This window comes from Sylvia atricapilla, chromosome 11 (assembly GCF_009819655.1).
Source record: "Sylvia atricapilla isolate bSylAtr1 chromosome 11, bSylAtr1.pri, whole genome shotgun sequence".
Taxonomy (NCBI): Eukaryota; Metazoa; Chordata; class Aves; order Passeriformes; family Sylviidae; genus Sylvia; species Sylvia atricapilla.
Genome location: NC_089150.1, coordinates 12,476,279 through 12,498,054, shown reverse-complemented (window position 1 = coordinate 12,498,054; position 21,776 = coordinate 12,476,279). Strand labels below are relative to the sequence as shown.

General features: G+C 44.4%; 1 protein-coding gene across 6 annotated transcripts in view; it reads left to right on the top strand.

Moving 5' to 3' along the window:
* FLNB (filamin B) overlaps positions 1–21,163 on the top strand; it is a 70,802-nt gene extending 49,639 nt beyond the window's left edge. For 2 of the 6 annotated variants that reach the window (XM_066326706.1, XM_066326711.1), the window contains 19 exons: positions 216–405; positions 2,219–2,466; positions 4,211–4,285; positions 4,990–5,092; positions 5,971–6,111; positions 7,635–7,763; positions 8,242–8,415; positions 8,567–8,725; positions 9,091–9,294; positions 9,838–9,990; positions 10,297–10,419; positions 10,987–11,253; positions 11,490–11,627; positions 11,718–11,833; positions 13,596–13,728; positions 14,735–14,911; positions 17,264–17,482; positions 18,444–18,647; positions 19,369–21,163. In XM_066326706.1, coding sequence (XP_066182803.1) covers positions 216–405; positions 2,219–2,466; positions 4,211–4,285; positions 4,990–5,092; positions 5,971–6,111; positions 7,635–7,763; positions 8,242–8,415; positions 8,567–8,725; positions 9,091–9,294; positions 9,838–9,990; positions 10,297–10,419; positions 10,987–11,253; positions 11,490–11,627; positions 11,718–11,833; positions 13,596–13,728; positions 14,735–14,911; positions 17,264–17,482; positions 18,444–18,647; positions 19,369–19,556 — 3,141 coding nt within the window. In that variant the 3' untranslated portion in view covers positions 19,557–21,163. Of the gene's footprint in view, positions 1–215; positions 406–2,218; positions 2,467–4,210; positions 4,286–4,989; positions 5,093–5,970; positions 6,112–7,634; positions 7,764–8,241; positions 8,416–8,566; positions 8,726–9,090; positions 9,295–9,837; positions 9,991–10,296; positions 10,420–10,986; positions 11,254–11,489; positions 11,628–11,717; positions 11,834–13,195; positions 13,729–14,734; positions 14,912–17,263; positions 17,483–18,443; positions 18,648–19,368 lie in introns of those variants that run through there. The other 4 variants (XM_066326707.1, XM_066326708.1, XM_066326709.1 and 1 more) reach the window with 4 other exon arrangements.
* Positions 21,164–21,776: the final 613 nt, after the last annotated feature.

Sequence of the window (21,776 nt, the reverse complement as noted above, 5' to 3'; positions counted from 1 at the left end):
AATGATAACCCTGATTATTTTATGGTGGTTTGATACCTTTCTGCTCCTAACTATTTTTGTTACTAGTCTTTGAGCAAAATATCTTTAAACTTCAAAAAGCTGCAGTTCTGTATCTGCTTGAGAACACCTAAGTATGATTGTGAACAGATCTGATGCCCAGCTAAGGAAATTCAAAACCTTCATAGTGCTTAAATCTTCTGGTTTGCATTCCTCAGGACCAAGAGGGCAAACCCAAGAGAGTGGACATTCATGACAACAAGGATGGCACTTACACAGTCACCTATGTCCCTGACAAAACAGGCCGCTATACGATTGGCGTGAAGTATGGTGGAGATGATATCCCGGCCTCTCCCTATCGGATCCGGGCATCTCCAGCTGGGGATGCCAGCAAGTGTTTAGCCACAGGTGAGTGTTTGACTCCTCTCTTTGCTGCTGTTTGTTCTGGGTGTAAAGCTGCCTTCTGAGCATGGTGCAGTGGATGTGATGGGTGTAGAAGACACGCTTGAGACTTTTGTAGTCTGGCTGCTCTTACAGAGGGGCTGTTCCTAAAGATAAAGTAGTGTCCACCCTGTGAGTGAGCGGACATCTCTTGCAGTCTCTAACAAAATCTGTCAGACTGCCTGGGCTGTTACAAACAGCCAGATGCAACTGTCTGATGGTTATTTTGGCATCAATAAATCTAGCTGAGAACTTCAGTGAGGTTGATTTAGAAATAACACATATGTATGTGTCCACTGCATTATGCTCCTTGCACAGTGAGCATTGTGAGAAGCTTTTCATTGCAAGCTACAACAGAATTAATTCTGAGGATGTAAGTAGGTCATGTGCATCTATATTAGCAAAGCCTATTCAGGCTGGATGATATTAGTGGAGGTTTCTGCTGCTTTTCTTTCTGGTCAAGATTGGCCTGGGTCTGAACAGGCTTTTGGGAAGGAGAGAACCCAAAGATAAGATACTACTATGACTCAAAACATCATTGCTTTGGTGTAGAGAACTCCAGATTTTTGCTGTAGGAGCGCACAGATTTTAGGGACAGGTGTTCATCACGTGGCTTTGGGCTGGTCACCATGGCGTGCTCCCACTTCCCAGGAGGCTGTGGCAGGCAGTAGAAGTGACAGAGGCTAGTTACAAGAATACCACTAAACATTAAGTCCCTTGATTGTAGAATAAATAAATAAAGTTGGCAAGGCCAAATGGAACAGGAAAATCTAATCTGTTGTTTTAGATCTGTGAGAGTGTGTGGGCACTGTGCTGGACCTGGGCATTGTGCAGTTAGAGCGCACCTGAGGCCTGTCCAGGATCTGGCTGCTTTCAGGTTATTTTAAACAGAAATACATTCCTGACACAATGGAAGAAAAAAAGAGATACCCTCTTTGCCTCAAAATTTGTGTAAAAGATGCCGTAATGGGTAAATCTGATTCTCTTCCAAGTAACACAAGTCACTAACTATTCAAAGTAACTGAGATGGAAATTACTGCCAGATGCCAGCTAAAATTTCCCATTTCCAAGAAGTGCTTCTGATTCAGTGCTGTAAAGCTGAAATACAATCACTGTAGGAGTAAGTGCTGGAATACTGCCAAGGTATTAAACCAGCAGGTTTGTTGCCACTTGAAAATGAGCCATTTACCTGGTAACAAGCAGGAGTATTCAATATGTACTACTGTAAATAAGACATAATAGTTCTCATTTAAACAAAGTGTTCTTCAAGCTAGATCTGATTGCTACAATTTTGGCATTGTTGCATGATGTTCTTTCTTTGAGATGTGTGGTAGAACAGTGGAAAATCATTTGTGGATAATGGTGGAGGAAATGTGGCCATGGCTGCTACTGTGCCCTTTTATAGCTGCTTACAGAGGGAGGTTTATGTTAAAGCAGTGCAGCCAAGTTGCTGGCAGAAGAAAGGGTCTTTGGCTCTGCATAAAGGAGTAGGATGATAAGAGTATGGGTTAAGGCATTGCTTTCTTCAAACTTAGCTTTTTTCCTCTCTGTTCCCATCCAGCCTCTCTGATTGCAGAGGAGAAAGAGAACCAGTAGCCAGCTCTTGCATAGCACTGTGCTGACCAATTTTACAAATGTCCCTTGTTGTACATCTGCTCCCAAAACCACATCTGTGGCTCCCTGGGACCAATGTCTTGGTGCCATGCTCCCTAGGCACCTCACAGGCAGTCTGCCTGGGAAAACTGTCCTGTGAACACCTGTAATGAAAATTGCCTTCTAGGTCCTGGAATTGCACCCACTGTGAAGACTGGTGAGGAGGTTGGTTTTGTGGTAGATGCCAAATCAGCAGGGAAGGGAAAAGTGACGTGCACAGTCCTCACGCCAGATGGGACAGAAGCTGAAGCAGATGTTGTTGAAAATGAGGATGGGACTTACGATATCTTCTACACTGCTGCCAAACCAGGAACCTATGTGATTTATGTCCGCTTTGGTGGGGTGGACATTCCCAACAGTCCTTTCACTGTCATGGTAAGCCATTTCTGCTCCAGAAGTACCTCCCACTCACATTACTGCTGCCATGTTTTATTTAGCAATAGGTTAACTGTGTGTAAATGTTTGTTCGGATATTTATTAGGCTAGCAGGAGCTAATGAATTCTTGTTCCTTGCAGAACTTGCTTTGAGCAGGCAATACAGTTAAGCAAAGTGGGATAGAAACCATCAGAGGATGATGATCAGACTTTCCTTTTCTGATGAAATGTGTTTTTCAGTTCTTGACTCTGTAGATTTTTTCTAAATTATGTAAAGGTGGTTGTAATCAGTTTGTACAATTAATTATGTTGGCCATTGTCAGATACAGTGCTCTGCCTTCTCTGTTTCTCACTTTTTATCAAGTTGCTACCAAAATAAGGAATGATCTGCTGACAGATCCCAGGGAAGCAGACTGTTAGCTCACACTTTTAAATGATTTTTAAATGCTAGTTAAGCTGTTGCATCCAAATTCCCCCTCCTTCTAATTATCTTCCTTCCAATATGCAGTTCTCCACATTTAACAAACAATACGCCAGCCACTTGAGAAGCAGACTAGGTGCCTCTCAGGGTTCACCGAAGCCCTTCTTGTGAAGACCATCTCTCTGTTGATAAAAAAATTCCTGGTTTTGTAATCTCAGCCAAAGCAGCCTCTGGTGCATCTCAGTTCCTGAAATCACAGGACTGTACTTGTACTGAGTTCAGATGGAGCTTGCAGGCAAATCTCTGGGGCCTGCAACTCTGGCTCTTCCTAACCTGTCATCCTGGCAGATTGCTATGGGTGTCTGAAGATTTCCTTGAGAGAAACGACTCCCTTGGTTGCTGCTCAAGGTTCACCACAGAGAGTGCCTCTCGAGGTCAGGGAGCCCATTCTGGCCAGTCAAAATTCCCACTTCCTAGCTGACTGATACAGTATGTGTTTGACTTGGGTGTCTCAGCTGGGGACAGAGAACACCGAAACAGTAGCATTTCTGGTTTGCATTGGTTTTCTTAGTGGAGTCTATCCACGCAGAAATTTCCAGTGGGTTATCTCATTAGGGTGGTTTGCAGTGGTGTAAATGGGCAGGAGGGGCTGGGATGGCAGAGCCTTGCAGAGGAGCTGCCTGCGTGGGTGTCAGTCCCAGCCACTTGTGTCGGGTTAATGGAGGGCTGGGAATTTGCAAGTTATGCTCTTGGTGTGCCTGGTGAGAAGAGTGGCTGCGCCAGGGGAAAACACATTTGGCATCTTGACAATGCAGTCCCAGCTATAAATCAGAAGTATGGCTTTGCTGCTGTGTCTGGACGTAGGCTGGTTCACTCACCAAGTGCCAGTGAGCCAGAACAGCCTTCCCACAACAGCCAGGTCCCCTGCCCCCAGCTGGCATGTCATGCTCTGCAGTGCTCTCAGGGACTTTCATCTTAAGTTTAAACCTTTCCCTTCCCTCACTGCGTCAGTCCCATAAGGAAGCAACTCTGATATTCAATTCCACCAATGTTCAGGCACAGCTTTCCACTCCCAAGTATCCAACAATGGCACATACTGGCTTTGTCCCTTGGCTTCCCCCAATGCCTGCAGATAAGGGCAGTTTCCCAGCTTCTCTGACTGGATCTGGGTCTTTGCTATGGCAAGAGGATTTGGAGGGGCTACACTGTGAGAGCAAAGTGTTGAACTGGAAGGAGCAGTGTGTTCTGCACTGTGGAAGGTGGGAATGCTTCCATGCCAGAATAACATCTAATAACAACTAACCTGCCTCTACCCCTGCCCAGGCTGTAGATGCTGATGATGTCACCTCACAGTCACAGGAGCCAGTGGGCGCTTCCCGCCCTGGATTCCAGCCTTGGGTACACAATTTTTACATTTTTCAGCTCCCCATCTGTCTTCCATTTCAGATGACAGCCTGCTTCTTGGGACTGCTTGATTGCTCTGGTCATTGTGTCCATTCTTTCTGTTTCATCAGTTGTTCTTGGGATCCAGACCTTGTTTTTTCTTTGCTGCTTGAAGGGAATCTCCAAATAAACTCATGTAAAAATGAAGAGGATCATTGCACCCACAGCTTCAACTTCTGAAATGTCTGCTGTTGGCAAAAGCACCCTGAGTGCACTGCTTTGTTTTCCCAGTAAAATCACAGTATCTTGAGTTCAGTCGCATTGTGAAACTTGTTTCTTTTGTCCATTTTGTGTTGCAATCATTCTGCCCCATTTAAAAATCACTTTCTCTTCCAGGCCTTAAGCAACTAAATCCTTTCAGATGGAGCCACTTTGGGTCTTGTGTGCACTACATTGTCTTCCATCCCTTTGTATTCCATTTTTATCTCTTCCTTTTTTCCAGCATGTCTTCCATCCATGCCGTGTTTGATTTGCTCTGCTCTGCAGTGTGGTGTTGTAAAGGAGAGCTTGGCCGGACACTGCTCTGGTTGAGCCCAGTCCTTGGCTGGCTGCAATAATCACTGCACACTCTCTTCTGCTTGTGCTTGCAGTGGAGTTGCTCAGTGCTAATTTGGCTCTACCAGCCTTTATGAAGTGACCCATGTTTTTGTTTGCTTCAGGTTACAGAAGAAGCTTATGTCCCTGTTGGAGACATGAACGGCATGGGATTCAGGCCCTTTGATATGGTTATCCCATTTGCTGTAAGGAAAGGAGAAATAACAGGTACCTGGAGTGCCTCTCAGGGAGATTTATGCTTTTTATCCATTTGCAGCTAACAGACTGGGTGGTCTAGAGCACAGTGTGTGTGGGAGGTTTGTATCCTGCCAGCAATGTAGCTGTTTAATTTCACACTGAGCGGCATCCACTGAGGATGAGTAGGATATGCCCCTTGAATGGTTTGAGTTAAGTGAGGATTCTTGGTGTTACTGTGGTCTTCAGTGCTAGGCTGTGAGCTACAGCACTGTAGGGCCTGTTGATGCTTTTTCCCTTCTGGAGCAGCTACATGCATCCTTGATAAGCTCCATTATTTCTTTTCTGCAGATGTGATAAAGCAGTTAATTCTGCATTCCTGCTACATACCTTCTCCAAAGCAGGTGACCTCTTTTCTACAGGTCTGGCAGTTGAGAGCATCGCTCCAGTAGCAGCCTGGTTGCACTAAGCTCCTGCACACAAGGCCTGTGTCCCCTCTGCCCTCTAGCTTAGCAGTCCCACCCCAAGCCCTGGCCTGTCCCAGCTTGGAGGAACAGTCAGTCTTTCCTTTTCAAAAGTGCAGTAGAAGAGGGACCATCTTGCTATGAGGTAGATCAGTACTTTTTATGTGGCTTGCTGTGAAAGGCTCCGTGCTGCAGCAAACAGCCCTGCCTGTAGAGTTTGTAAGGTCACAGGACCGTTTGCCAGATGTCTACCATTGCCTTGTATTCATGTAGCTTAAGTAGAAAACATGTCTGGTTAGTGTTCCCAATAGTCTTCTATTTGTGCCTGTGGGTAAGGAATTTAACAATTTAAAATGCTTGTTTAAAATGGCTAGACAGTTCTCTGTGGGTGGGAGAGGGAAAGCAGGCAGCTTCTCCTTCTGTAACTCCCATGGTGGCCTTTTGTAGGTGAAGTACACATGCCCTCTGGAAAGACGGATACACCAGATATCGTGGATAACAAAGATGGCACAGTAACAGTGAAATATGCTCCTACTGAGGTTGGGCTGCATGAAATGCACATAAAATACATGGGAAATCACATCCCAGGTAAGTCTGACAAAACAGGCGATGCAAATCTGAGTGCAGAGTCCTGCTGATGCATCTGGTCGCTGCTGAGGTTCTATAGCTGAGTTGTACATGCTGTGGAAAGATCTGCCCAGCCTTTTTTACCATTTAGCAGCCCTTTCTCTGCGAGTAGTCCAGAGAGAACTAAAGCAAAGAAGTGCCAGCACATATGAGCTTCTATTGTGGTTTAGTCGTACCAGCCAGGCTTAAAATGGATTTTGGTTTTGGGAACTAGCTTTTGTGCTGTTTTATTATGAAGAAGAAACATACTATTTTTTAACTACCAGTTTTTCAGGTTGAAATTTACTGCCATGGTGCTTAACAAAACTATTGGTTACAGTGTGTGTTTATCTTTAAAACTGCATTGGCAAAAAAAAATCTCAAAACTGTGGGGAGAAGTGATTGGCTGAAATACTATAGTTACTCTTTACATCTGATTGCAATAAAATAAAACATGCACATTATGCTGTAATCTTTCTTTTTTCCTCCCTGGCTGCTTTTTAACAAGCAGAAACCACTGCCTTTCATTCCAGTTCTCTTCTTTTGTCCTTGCTTCACCAGCTCCCCAGTGGAAGCACTGCCTCGCCTGGAGGCTGTGGCTGCCCTGTGGTTCTCCAGGCATGCTGGCTTTGGGGGGCTGGGCTGAAAGGGGCGGACCTGTAAAAGGATGTGTAGAAATGAGACAAAATACCTTCAGCACAGTCTGAGAGGGACTGCTGATTCTGTTCATACAGAAACACAGGATAATTTTGGCTGAAGTAGGGAGCTCAGCAGTGTGATGCATGGTGCTGCTTCAGTCCTTCAGCTCTTTATAGATATGGCACCCCCGTAGATGCTGACCTGTCTGATGTATTGGTTCACTAAGACCTTTACCCTGTGCTAGGATAGAAAGATGATGTGCAATAGTGTTTCCTTCATGAAGATTGTCATGAATCAAACTTTTTACTGTCTCAGCTGCAAAATCTAACATTGGACTGAAGAGCTGTCTGTGCCTTTTCTGAAACCATTATTGGTTGTTGGTGACTGTACTTTTTGTTCTTGTGCACCAGCTTAGCTAATCTGAGGCTGGCAAATACATTTTTGGATACCCTTCAGATTTGCTAGTTCAGGTTCATTGAGTCTGTGTGCTGTGTTAGTTCCTAATTCTGGGCTGCCAAAATTCAGAATCAGTGCCTGAACTGAAAGCCTGCTTCTGAGTCATGTTCTGATTTAATGTGCTAAAAATAAACTTGGACTGAACAAGACCCTTTGCAACATCCTTTAAGCTTATCTCTGGTAACTAGAGTAACACTTACTCTTCCATGAATGAATGTGGCACAAATTGTGGAACAGTGTCTTTTGAAGATTGAAATGGAGGCTTATTTGGTTTTTAAGTGCATTACAGTCACAGTAAGTGTTTCAGATACAACATAATGAGAGAGAGCATTCAAGAACATGGGTATCAGTTCTTGTAGCCTGGACCACTCATTCTTAAAAGTGCTGCTTTTTGGTTTTTTCCCCTTTAGAGAGCCCTCTTCAGTTCTATGTCAATTACCCAAACAGTGGCAGTGTCTCTGCTTATGGGCCTGGCCTCATTTATGGGGTTGCGAACAAACCAGCAACTTTCACTATTGTCACAGAAGATGCAGGAGAGGGTAAGTCAGTTCCTTAAACCCATCCTTCCCTAAATAAGGAACTTCTTGGCAGTGTAATGCACATTTGCTTTAATTTACATTTGTCTGTCCAACTATGTATCTCTGATGTGACACAAAACAACTTATGCAAATATCAGGCTGTAACTTGCAGTAAAAACTGGTATATTGCCCCTTCCTGAAAGCAGTAGATGTACCCTGTGGTGTAGGGTGCAAATTACTTGTTTAATTTAAAATAAACTGAAAGCAGATTAAGTCTAGTGGATGATGACTGGGTATGGAATCACTGTTAGGTGAATCTAAAGGCTGAATACAACTGTGGCCTTAGTGGATTGGTCTGAGCTGTTTTTGCTGCTGTCCTTTGAAAACATGCATTTAAGCTCCATTTCAGTACAAGGTACTGGATATTTCTCTTTCGACCAAATTTTTGGACCTGGTGTTCACAAAGATTTATGGAGATGCCACTCTACTTTTTTCCTAGGTGGGCTGGACTTGGCTATTGAAGGACCTTCAAAAGCAGAGATCAGTTGCATTGATAACAAAGATGGGACATGCACAGTCACATACCTGCCTACTCTACCTGGGAACTACAGCATCCTGGTCAAATACAATGATAAACACATTCCAGGCAGTCCATTCACAGCCAAGATCACAGGTATAAAGTTTAAACTTCTGAAAGCACTTCATATTAAAAATTAACCTCGGATAGCATGGGGAACCTGGTTTGTGGCAGGAATTTGAAGTCCTCTGACTTGTTCTGCCCTTAACCTTGTAATGTTTTGTGACTTGTTTCTCTTTGTATTCAGATGATAGCAGAAGACGGTCTCAGGTTAAACTTGGTTCTGCTGCTGACTTCATGTTGGATATCAATGAGACTGATCTCAGTCTCCTAACAGCCAGCATTAAAGCCCCATCTGGTCGTGATGAGCCTTGTCTTCTGAAGAGGCTGCCCAATAACCACATTGGTAAGCTCTGAGAGACTACTGTGATAGCCAGTTTGCTTTGCTGTGTAAAATGACTGACTTCTTACTCCTTCCTGGAAGAGTGTTGTCCAGCCAAGTAGCTGAAAGTGTCTGTTACAGCTGTCCAAAGACAGACAAGTATGAAGAACGTCCTCTTATTTTAGCTTGCATGTGATATGCCAGATTGCAATTGAAGTGAGTTTTGTCAGCATATATGAATGGCCTTGTGGTCCACTTGAGAGCAACTCTTCAACATGAGTAGAGAGAGTGCTCTTCTAGTATTTCATTTCTTGGTGTGATTAAGGCATTTAAATAAAGTGTAACATGAACAAAAACTGAAAAATTTCTCACATTTCTCTCCTTTGTAGGAATCTCATTCATTCCACGGGAAGTAGGAGAACATTTGGTCAGCATCAAGAAAAACGGGAGCCATGTACCAAACAGCCCTGTAACAATCATGGTGGTCCAGTCTGAGATCGGGGATGCCAGACGGGCAAGAGTTTTTGGACGTGGCTTGGTAGAAGGACGAACCTTTGAAATGTGTGACTTCATTGTAGACACAAGAGATGCTGGTTAGTTCCCTCCCAAAGGGACCATAAGATGCTATGAGATATATATTGACTCTACACGACAGCACTGCCTCCCTCAGCGTGTAAGCTGCAAAGCAGCAGCTGCCATTAAACACAGGCATTCTTGTCAGTTATTAGCCACAGATAGTGCTATTCACTTAAAATATGTTTTGTAAGGTCTTTGTTACAACTGACACTGTCACTGGGGCGGTGCTGGCTGTAGTATCATTTGGTATAGCAAGAAGGAAATGAGGGATATACTTATTTCCCTGTTGGTTTAATGTTTTGGATAACTTTTTAGCTTGGTAGATAACTTTTCAACATTATTGAAATAAAAGGGATATAGTCAGAGAATTTTAGGAGCTGAATGCATGCTGTGCTTCTGACTGATTAGGAATACAGAAATGTCATTAAGGCATCATGCAACTCCCTGTTGTCTGTTAAAGTACAAACCTCCCAACTAGCACCTGCTATGGGTTTGGACTATTTTATGTCAGATTTAGAGCAGAGCTTTGCAAATCTGAGGCTAACTTATCTGTATTGTAGGTTATGGTGGTATCTCCCTGGCAGTTGAAGGACCCAGTAAGGTAGAGATCCAAACTGAAGATCTAGAAGATGGAACTTGCAAAGTCTCCTATTTTCCAACTGTACCTGGTGTGTACATTGTGTCCACAAAATTTGCAGATGAACATATTCCAGGTAAGCAGAAGTGTTAAGCAAATTATTGATTAGTACAATGGAATCTGGCTGACCAGTACTCTGGAGCTGTGGGTGGGCTGTGTGATCTGGCTTAGACTATAAGTCACAAAGATTCGAGGAGGTTCTTCCCAAGCAGCAAGCATCCAAAACTGTTCTGGTTATGTGGGTGTATTTGACTTGGGCTGACTGTTAGGTGGGTATAAAAGTTCCCCTATGATCCCCTACAAGTCAGAGAAAGCTTTTATTTTTGTCCTCAGTGGCATGTGTAATAAGCACAGGAGGAATGACTTGCTGTGATATTTACAGGCAGTCCATTTAGTGTAAAGATCAGTGGTGAAGGAAGAGTTAAGGAAAGCATCACACGAACAAGACGGGCTCCCTCTGTTGCAACAGTAGGAAGTATATGTGATCTGAACCTAAAAATCCCAGGTAAGCAACAACATCCTTATCCCTAAAATCATAGCCTGCACTTGTGTAGCGTGGGGTACTTGAAGCAGGGAAAATATGAACTTCTGTTTTGTAAAGGTATCCTCGTATTAACAGAACTTAGGGAAGAAATACTGGTAATGTGTCTTTTCAAACAGTTAAAAATATGCATAACCATGATCAACACATGGAGAAATAAATACTGATGAGGCCTTAATTTAATTTGTTCTGTGTACAGTGTGCTAGAGAATGGGGTGCATAGCTCACTCTAGCTCCAGGGTTTTAAGATCATGTTGGCTGTTAAATGTTTGTCCTGCTGTCTGGAAACTGTGAATCATGTAGGCCAGACTTAGCTGGCTGCACTTATCCAGCCACTTCATCGGCCTCTGTAGCACCTGGGAAGCTGCAGCTTGGCCAGGTTTTCTGCTCAGAAGCACACAGCTGAGCATGCAATGGGCATATGTGTGCCTCTTCTGTTATTTGTACTGGGTAATCACTTGAGCTCAGGTCTGGCTTCCAAAACTCTGTCACTTTCTAATCTGCATTTTTTTTTTATTTTCTTCTTGCTAGAAATTGATTGTGCTGATATGACAGCTCAGGTAACCAGTCCCTCTGGGAGAAACTTCGATGCTGAAATTGTGGAGTGTGACAAAAACACCTACTGTGTCCGCTTTGTGCCGCAAGAAATGGGGGTCCACACTGTCGATGTCAAATACAAAGGGCAGCCAGTGCCAGGCAGCCCCTTCCAGTTCACTGTGGGGCCACTGGGTGAGGGAGGAGCCCATAAAGTGAGAGCTGGAGGCCCGGGGCTGGAGCGTGGAGAGACAGGTGTTCCAGGTGAGTTCTCTGCTCTCAGTGGGCTCCAGAATCTGCTGTGTGCAGGTCTGCAGTGCAGTGTTTTTGCTAACAAGAGCCTCCTGGAGAAACTGCTGAACATTATCTCCCAGGATGGTGGGATGAGCTACTATTCTTAAAATACGCTCAAGTGGAACTTTACCATCTGTTAGGAGGAAGCTGCAACCCAGCAACAGCAGCAAACTTACTCTTGTGTGTGGTCTTATGTGTTTCAACAGCTGAGTTCAGCATATGGACACGGGAAGCTGGAGCTGGAGGACTGTCTATTGCTGTAGAAGGCCCAAGTAAAGCAGAAATCACCTTTGATGACCATAAAGATGGATCTTGTGGTGCATCATATATAGTTCAAGAGCCAGGTGTGTCCTGAGACCAAATCACATGGAAACAACACTGATTGTGACTTTCAAAGAAACTAAGGACACTCACTGCTTCTCTTCTCTCTGCAGGCAACTATGAGGTGTCCATAAAGTTCAATGATGAGCACATTCCCGAAAGCCCCTACCTGGTTCCTGTCATCGCCCCCTCCGATGATGCTCGCAGGCTCACTGTCACTAGTCTTCAGGTGAGACATAAGGAAACATCTCTATGACTTACCACAGAGACTGATTTCGTCCTTGTTCTCCAAAACCAAAATGGTTGTCCCTTATTAGTAATAGCCTTGTCTTGGTTGGTGCTTGTTTTCAAACTCAGCTTGCAGCCAGAGAGATTTTTGCCAGCTGACCCCTGGGTAACTCTGGCTAGCCAGAGTTCAAAGGCAGAAGGCTCAACTGAGTGTCTTACAAGTGATAACACTTGGGAATTAGGAATAAAAGGCTCCAGAAATAGCATTGGAGGAATTAAGACATGTTTCCCATGGCATTAGCTAGGGGAAAGACAAGGAGAATTGAAATTTAGAGGTGAACCACCAGTGATCATGCTGGTACCAAGTTTCTCATTTGGCACGTGTGTGAAGAGTTGTGTTTCCATGGGTGAGGTAGCACAGGGCTGCATGGCTAGGACATGACTGCAGCCTGGCCAGGCAGACAGAGGTGGCCCCACCATGAGGTCAGGGTGCAGATTTGCTCTGGCTGATGTCACAAAACCACAGAATCACAGTGAATCTCAGAGTGAATCACAGCTTTGTAGCTGGTCTAGGCGCATCTGGTAACCTCACCATATAATTTATGTATGTGTGTGGTTACAGGCATTAAAATACAAGTAACATTAAAGGCCTGATTGAAATCTCCCAAGCCAGAAGCTTGGATATGAGACTGAGAATCTGTGTCTAAATATACTGTACCTCAGTCCTCCTTGAGTGGTGATTAGTACTTATGTTAAGGCTTTTTTTGGTTATGTCCCAGCTGTGATCCCTAGGAGTTTGCCTGGGCTACAGGAATTCTCTGCCTCGGCTGTGTTAGTGAACCATGACAGCCTGATCCAATAGTATCTCTTCTAACCAGGAGTTACAAGGGCGTTAATTAGTCACTGTGGTATTGATGTTTGCCTTGTGTTTCATTTAAAGACTCTTTGACAGGAATACTCACACTTCAATTAAGTCCTGGAGAGGTGGATAAAGCTGAGTATTCCTTAACAGAGTCCATTGTGCAGCATCAGCCTCCACTAAATTCACATGAGGGACTTGTTTATACGTTGTACCTCAGTTCTACTCAGTTGCATTTATTTCTCTCTTCAGGATTTAGTTGAAAACAAAATGAGGTAAAGTATGTTAAGTGTGAGATATTACTGCCGGATAGCTGCATGGGCTGTGCTGTGCAGGACCACTGTGGCTCAGGTGTGGAGCTGCCTCACTTTCCACCAATGGCCTGACAGCACCTCAACATCCGGTTTTGTGTTCTAAATTACTTTCTTATGTTTGAGTTGTCTTGTGGTGGTGCTCCAAATGCAGCCTCTTGTGCAAATATAAACATGCATATTACTCTTTCAGACATTTGGATTATCAGAGGCTTTTCCCTGAATGAATCTGGAATGAATGGGCTGAAAATGGAGCTATAGCTTAAGCATCCTTTAAATCAAGTGCCTGAATACCGAGGGCTGACCTCAGTGATAACGGGTGACTAGTATTGTAAATCTGTTACTCCTTGATGTGGTGCAAACAGTCTGTTACCATGGGAAAAGTCAGCCTAGCCATTGTGGGTGACTCCTGAATCAGCCATCCCCTAAGAGGGAGAGAGCTTCTGATTTGAGAATTAATGCAAGTCACAACTTTATGCTTTTTGTTGAAGTCTAAAAAAATCCTCATGGTGAAGTGGTTATTTCCCTGCCAGAAGTCCTGTGCGGTCTGAAATGAAAGTTTGAATTTGATAATCTGACTGTTGCATTCTCAGGAGTCTGGATTAAAAGTTAATCAGCCAGCATCCTTTGCTATAAGGCTGAATGGGGCAAAGGGCAAGATCGATGCTAAAGTCCACAGCCCCTCCGGAGCTGTCGAGGAGTGCCATGTGTCTGAGCTGGAGCCAGGTGAGCACAACTTGATGATGGATCAAAACAATTGCATGACCTCCAAAGCACTTGCTGGCACATAGGGTATTTGGTTCCTTTGAGTTACAAGTAGTATGCTCCAGGGATGAGCATGTTGCTTGGAAAACAATTGGTGTCAAGAGCTGTTCAATCAGGATTATATCCATATTTTTCCATGAACTGACTGAGCTCCAACTTGTAAGTTAGAAGTATTTAAGTCTTGGCTTGCCAGTGAAGGTACAGTGACATTAGTAATAAATTAAATATGATGTCGTTGTTGGATTTAACCAGGGAAGAAGTTTATTTCTCAAAGCTGTGCTTCAGTCTTTGACTAATAGTTTATTTTTAACTCACACTCACTCCTTCACATGAAATGTCAAGGAAACTGTCTATAAGTAAACACTACAGAAAGCTCAATACCTGTTTCAGCAATGAGCTTTTCTTTTTCACTTGAAGTCTGTATGAGTTATGGTCTGTACTGTGAACAGACAGCAGCTGTCCAGCTGGGAGAGATCAGTCCCGCCTCTGAGTTAACATGCAATCAAAAAAGTGAAATATCAGCAAATTGCTAAATGACTTCATTAGATAAAGGTGTGGTGTCAGAGCAGCACACTCAGCTCACTGGTAAGTTTTGGCTTGCTCTGACCAGCTGCTTTTCTTCTGCACACGGCTCCCTCAGCTGCCAACAGGTTGGGGTGTGATTCAGTTTTCATGTTTAGTGCATGAGTGAGGCAAATAACCCTCAGACTAGATGACAGTCGAGATCAAGTCCTAGTGAATGAGGTGAAAACACAAGCTGTAATACCTTCTGTGATAAATACAGCATTTTCCTCCTTAAATACAAGTTTAGCAGCTCATGTAGCTGAGTTCACTTAAACTGGGACCAAAATATGTCAAAGGCTTTCAGAAGCTCAGATTGTTAATCAGCCCTGTGTTGGGTTTAGTTGGTGGTTTATGGTGGGATTGTTGCCTGTGATTTGTGAGAAGAGCCCCTTGTCTGTTGCAGATAAATACGCCGTTCGGTTCATCCCCCACGAGAACGGCATCCACTCCATCGACGTGAAGTTCAACGGGAGCCATGTGGTGGGCAGCCCTTTCAAAGTGCGCGTGGGCGAGCCTGGCCAGGCGGGCAACCCTGCCCTTGTCATGGCCTACGGATCTGGCCTGGAGAGTGGCACCACGGGTAATTCTTCTCCTACAGACCTGCTTGCACCTGGGCTTTGAGACATACGGAACTTACTTCTAGGCATACTTTTACACGACTTCACCTGCTAAGGCAGCTCAACTAACCCACATTTCTCTGCTGACCTGACTGCAGGCTAATTTTGCTTTCTAGCATGCTCACGTCTTGTAACCATCACTCACAAGTCTGCAGCCTATACTGAGCCTTAACAAACTTCTGTAAAACAGCAACTGCAACATGTATTCACTGAATTGCTGGTTAGCAGCTGGACTACAGCTCTGCTGGTTAGCTTATCTCCACATCGGTGGTCCCTCGAGCTCTGGAGATGCTCTGGCCCCCTTCCACACATGAACAAAACGTCTGAGTTGGCTGTTTAGAGATGAAGGAATCTTGTTTAATTTGTGTAGATTAAATGGGTACGAGGGTGTACCCTGTTACCTCCCTTTGGTGCTTGCACCTCTAAGAAATCTCAAGTGAAATGTAGTAGGATATGTAAACCCTAGGGAGAAGGTGGGTTGTTCTCTTGGTAGTATGCTATGCATGCTCCACATGCAGTGTGAACAGTTTCTTCTTGGAAATCTGACACCTCGTTGTCAGCTGTGGCTGCCTCATCTGATAGTTCTCAACTCAAGAATGTAGGGTTTAGGGTTTTTCATTTCTATGATTTGTGCCCTTAGTAAGTATGAAAACGTTCCAGGATATGCACTTTAATTTATTTGTGTTCTTGCTCAGGCCACACACACAGGTAAATAGCAGAGTAAAATGATTGTTTTTCTTTCCCTTTGTTGTGTAACAGAATAGCTAGTTCATTTTGTCCTATCCACTGCTGTTTCCTGTGGATTCCATTTCATACCTTTTTTTTCTCCCGGTGAAAAAAAATGTACTGCAGTTATTCAGTCAAAGCTTCTGCTGTTCTGGAGAAACCAAGCAGTTGGGTTTGGAAACATGCAGATACACTCTATAAAATAAAGATGTAGCTTGAGCCCCTTTAATAGGTGGAAACGAAAGCACTCATTAATACTAGCCAGTGATGCTTCAGGGACAGAGGAATATTTCTTCATCTATAAAGGTGCTTGGGGTTGTTTTTAATCTAAATAGACTGTTTCATTTCAGCAAAGCTGCTCTGTGCCCCGTTGTTGAATCCTGGCCACTGCCAGAAGTGCAGTGCCCTGGGAGCTGCTGAGCAGCGTTTCAGAACAATGACTCAGTGTAGGGGTTTCAGTGGCTGAGCACCTGAACCGTCCCCCTGGGAGAGCTGAGCGTCTGCAGCCTCCAACAATGCGAGCCTTCATCTGGGGCACAGGAAAAAGCAGTGCCTCTGGAGCAAGAGCTCTTAGCAAGAAGCTGTGAAGCTTGCTGGCTTTGAGAATTAACTTCTCTCCAGCTGAGCAGGGCATTTCAGGCTGATGCCTGACCTCCCAGGGTGGCAGTGCCAGGGGGATGGGCTGCTGGAGCGCTGGAAGATAGCACTCTGTGGGAGCTGGACTCTTCCAGCATTGCAACACAGCAACCTCTTTTGCGGGGAGGCTAGAAACTTCTCCCGAGTTTATTCCCACGTCTTTTTGCTTCCATCTCAGCAGCAGTAAACTTTCCCATGGCCATTCTGGTTTTGAGTGAGCCCTGAGCACTTCATTCCTCTGCAACAGTGTCTCATGCAACAGCCCAAAGATCATAAATATTTGAGGCCAGAGTCTGACAGTAAATTATTTGGGGGCTGAAAGCCTTACTTAATTTTTTCTTGTGTTGCTGGAATCGTGTCATTGGCTTAGTATTAGCAGCAATAATTCAGCTGTGTTAACCAGATGCTGTAATTAAACAAGCTTTTGTTTCCACAAACTGCTTAGAGTGCTGTTGCCGAGCAGTTCAAACACCCATCTCCTCCAGGCCATCTCCTGCCCCTTGTCTTTCTTGTTTTCTTGTGGGCTCTTCACTGCTGATTTGCAGTCCAGACAGTGAGACGGCTGTGAGCTCTCCCAAACTTAGCCATGCTGGAGCTGTGTGGGTGTGGACTCTGATGCCCAGCAGAAAAGCTCTTGTTTTCTCTCTGAGCCAGTTTTTTGATACCAAATTACTTCCATTTGAGTCCTGAAGGGCTCTCACGATGCCTTCTCCCACACAGTCACAACCTAACTGGAGGAGGGAGCAGGATGAAGCTGGGGAGGCTGCCAGGGGTGCAGAACTCCATTTGGGCTGGCCTGTGCAAGGCTGCTGGGGTGGATGTGGTGTCTCTCCCTGCCTGCAGCCCTGGGCAGACGGATCTTGCGCGGAATTACCCCTTGTTTAATGCGTGAGGCTGCGTGTGTAACATCGGGTGTGAAGAAGAGTGTGTCTCACTGTGCTACATCTTTCTAGGACTGCAGTCGGAGTTTTTCATTAACACGACCAAGGCTGGTCCAGGTACCCTCTCTGTTACAATTGAAGGGCCATCAAAGGTGAAAATGGACTGCCAGGAAACTCCAGAAGGTTACAAAGTCATGTACACACCCATGGCTCCAGGAAACTATTTAATTGGAGTTAAATATGGTGGACCTAACCACATAGTGGGCAGCCCTTTCAAGGCAAAGGTTACAGGTAAAAAGCTAACTAGTATTTACTCTGTACCTGAAGTAGGTCATGTCATTCAGTAAAAACATCCTCCTGAGACAATGTGGTGTTCTAGTCTAGATGCCCAAATCCATGAGAAGCAAAACATTGCTTCCCATCACCTCCAAAGCCTAGATGAGGGGTCTCAGGAACAGCTACAAAAGCAGTAGTCATGGAGCCTGGCAGCTTGACTAAGTGATGGGCCATAAAACAGCTTTATGGAGTAATATTAAGTCCCGATCTAGTGCTAAGGTCTTGCATGGGTCGCAGGGAAATATGACTTATTTATGCATTTCTCCCCACCTCAAAGCCTGGAACCTGCTCACCTGTAGCATGTGTTGCCTCTCTTGGTGTCATTTTGGTGCAGGTATCACCTAGCCAAAGGTCAGGGAGGCTTCTGACCTCCTAATGTCTGGGAGGTTCCTAGGTGAAGTGAGGAGGGCTGGATTAGGAAGCCTGTTCTCTCTCCAGCACTGTGTTTAAGCACAGGCTCAAGCTCATCTCTACTGCTGCTCCTGAACTCATGAACCCTCTTGTGGTGTCCATAGTGTGGTGGTGTTCTTGGGAGAGGGTGGCGGGGACTGCGCTCCCGGGACATGCTCTGCTTTCAAAATGGGTTATTGCAAAACTGCACCTGCTTTTCTGCCAACTCAAGTAATTTTTGGCATTTGGTGATTGGAGCACAATTAACTCTTCTTAAGCAACCCGCTTTGCTTAATGAATCCTGAAGTTCCTGTGGTCCTTTAGCCACTTGAGGGCTCTGGGATGGGATTGTTGCCAGCGATGCTGGAAGATGTCAGCTTAAGAACCCAAGCAGGAAATTGCTCCTCTCCAAAAATGCATTTTGGATGCAGAATGCATGCTAGTCATTAGGAGAGTTTTGAAACATTCTTATGAATGCCTTTCAGATGGGGTGAATCTGAATGTCAGAAACCTTTTCTGTTTCCAGGGCAGCGACTGGTTAGCCCAGGCAGTGCCAACGAAACCTCTTCCATCCTGGTAGAGTCGGTGACAAGGTCATCGACTGAAACTTGCTATAGTGCCATTCCCAAATCCACCTCAGATGCCAGCAAAGTGGTTTCCCGGGGAGCAGGACTCTCAAAGGCTTTTGTGGGTCAGAAAAGCTCCTTCTCTGTGGACTGCAGCAAAGCAGGTATGGATACAGGAACCAGATGGATGTTCAGGGTTGGTGATATAGCTGGGCATTTTTTTCCCTAAACAAACTTGCAGATTCAGAGGTAAAACTCAGAGCTTGAGGTAATGATCTGGTACTAAAGAAAAATGCCAGGTATTATACTGTGCTCATCAAGTCAGTCCTAATACATAGGAACTAGAATTTTTACAGTCTCTCCAGATGGCTTCATCTGAGCCAGGTGCGCCTGAATGAACCACAGGGTTATGGCATGAGAACAAACAGGTTGCTGAACTTAAGCAACTCTTGTGGTGCATTGTAGCATGTAATGCACAGTGTTCCTGTAACCTTTGATGGTCATCATCATCATCTGGGAGCTCTGTGGTGGGTGGATTACAGGCCAGCTGTGTCCACTGGCCCCTGCTATTAACTTCTGATTAAGTAATTGTAAAGTAATTCCAGCTTGTTTTCACAAGTAACGTGGATGGCTCCTGTGCTCTACTTAGATAGTGGTAATCTGTCAGGTTTGGCAAATAGCACAGATAAACCCTCACCTCTATGATGTTGAAAGCTTTTTAATGTAAAATTCCTTCTTATACCAAATTAATTTGAGGTATGGCTCAGCTACCACTCTGTGAATTAAAATAACAAATTTCATGTGTTACAGAGCCAATATACTATAGGACAACCATGCTGCCTTGTTTAAGCTCAGGGATATTAACAGTTGTGTGTTTTGCTATAGGTTCCAACATGCTGTTGGTTGGCGTCCACGGACCTACAATACCCTGTGAAGAGGTGTCCATCAAGCATTTGGGCAGCCATCAGTATAATGTCACTTATGTTGTCAAGGAAAGGGGGGACTATGTGCTGGCAGTGAAGTGGGGGGACGAGCACATTCCTGGGAGTCCCTTCCATGTCACCGTTCCATAAACGCGCTGCCAGATGGTCTCTGCATTTGCAGTTCAGATGTAGAGTTGTATTGGGTGCAGTCGTGTTGCAAAATGCAGTTTCTAGATACACACGGCTCACATTTCAATAGTCAGACATAAACTCTGTAACTGTTTTTACAAGCATTTCACTTCTATCGTACTTACCAACCTAATGTCAATTTATTTAATATCTCTTCAAATTGTACCTTTGTAGTACTGTCCAGGTCACTGTTAATGTTTGGAGAATCATGTGGATGACTAGACACTAATTTCCCTTGCGGATGTTAAAGACTTTAGATGTTAATTGAAAACTGGAATTTGTCTTTGTAATTGGGTATCTTAACTACTGATTTTATTTGACTGGAGACTTTACATTTTAGTTATGGAATATGACTTGGGCTGTCCCCAGTTCAAATTCTTTTCTGTAAAGAAATGAGGTAAAACTGGTACTATAATAGGTGCCTTTGTATACTTGATCAATTTTAACGCTTAACATTATAAAAAGCTATTATAAGTAGCTTTACCACTCAAATTTAAAATGTTTCTGAAAATGCTTTGCTAATGGTTTACACTTAGAAAAAGTTTATCTTTTATAGCAAACCAAAAGCAGACTGAAAATGACTTCCTGTAAGCTTTCAGCCTCTCTGTTTATGCTTTGTAACTCTAGAGACAGGTAGCTTTTTGGCCATGATGCTAGTAATGCGGTTTTTAACGAGCTTGGGATGCTGGTGATGTTTCTGTAACTTTACAGGTAACCCCCCCCACACTGTTTTGGATTTAAGAACAAGCCCTGGGTTGGTTGGATTAATAAGGCCCCTGAACTTGCCAAGCCAGGCATGACTGTGACCTGTGTGACCCAGAGTCACTGTAGTCCAGAGCACCACATGTGTGGAGAAGATGACCAGTGGTTCCCCTGGAGGCTGCAGGCCAGGCCAGAGCTTAGAGGGGCAGAGAAGCCATCCTGGGAATGGGACCCACATCTGCAGTGGGACACAGGGTGGGTCTGTGAAGTTACCAGTAATAGCAATACCAATAACAGCAATATAAATGAACAAACCCCTCTTTGGTGCAAGATGTTTTATTATTTCTCAGTCCAAGGACATGTCTGAAGCAAACTCACCTCTCCTGCAATCCTCTTTGAGCTGCAACAGGTGTTTCTGATGAGGGTTAAGGAGTGGAAACTTCCTTCTAACTTGTCTATTTGACCCGGATTACTCCATGCTACTTCCCAGGTGCATATCTGAATTGCTGTCAGCTGCTGGGGCTTTAGTAAACTCTCCTGATGAGATCAAACTCTGCAATTTGGAGAAGGTAGGATTTGTTGAAAACCTGTTGACATGTCACTGGCCCTTGGGAGAAGTTCATGCTTACAGTTCTGTAATTATGTGTGGATGTACTACTCTCCAGCACAGTTACTGGGAAAAAAAGGAAGGTTGGGGTTTTTTTACTGTGCTTTTTTTTGTGCCTTAATGTGAAATGCTCACTACATTGTAAACTAGAAAGTAAAAACAAAATAAACTGGAATAAAAATGCAGGATTGTAAAATTGTATCTTATAACTTATTAAATAGAAATGTTTGCTTCATTAAAATGTGCATGTTAAAAACAACATTGGATTCTTTTCATATGTAGTCAGTAAAGTTCAGGCTGAAACTACACCACACACCAGCTTCAGGCAGACCAAATAGTCTATGGCCTGTGCAGCTAGCCATGAAAATTCGGGCAGAACCTCAAAACCATTAATTTTTTCCCCTGAAACCAATTTTTTTTTTCCTTTAAAACAAAGTGGCAGAAATTTAGGCCATATGGCATAAATGTGCAGGGTGCAGTGGGCACAGTGTGGGTGGAGCATTACACAGCTCTGCTGCTTTGCCCTGTGCAGACCCCAGGCTCAGGGCAGCTGCCGTCTGGGCTGTGATCCCGGGGCACTCCCGACACCCGCCGCTCCCCCCGGGATCCCTGGGGTTGTTTGCAGAAGGTGTCTCCCTGCACCTGGGGCCAGCACCTCCAGGAACAGCCATGGAAACCAGCAGATGTTTTCCCAAACACTCTCCTGCTGAAAGCCCCGATGAAACTTGAGATGCAGTGGCTGCCAAGGACTTTCCTGCCCCAGGTTTATCAGATTATTTCCTTTTTATAGTTAACTGTGTTTTACGAGCCTTGTGCTAGGTACCTCAGCGGGAGCCTCCTATTCAATGTTTTTAAACAAAACAAACCTGGAT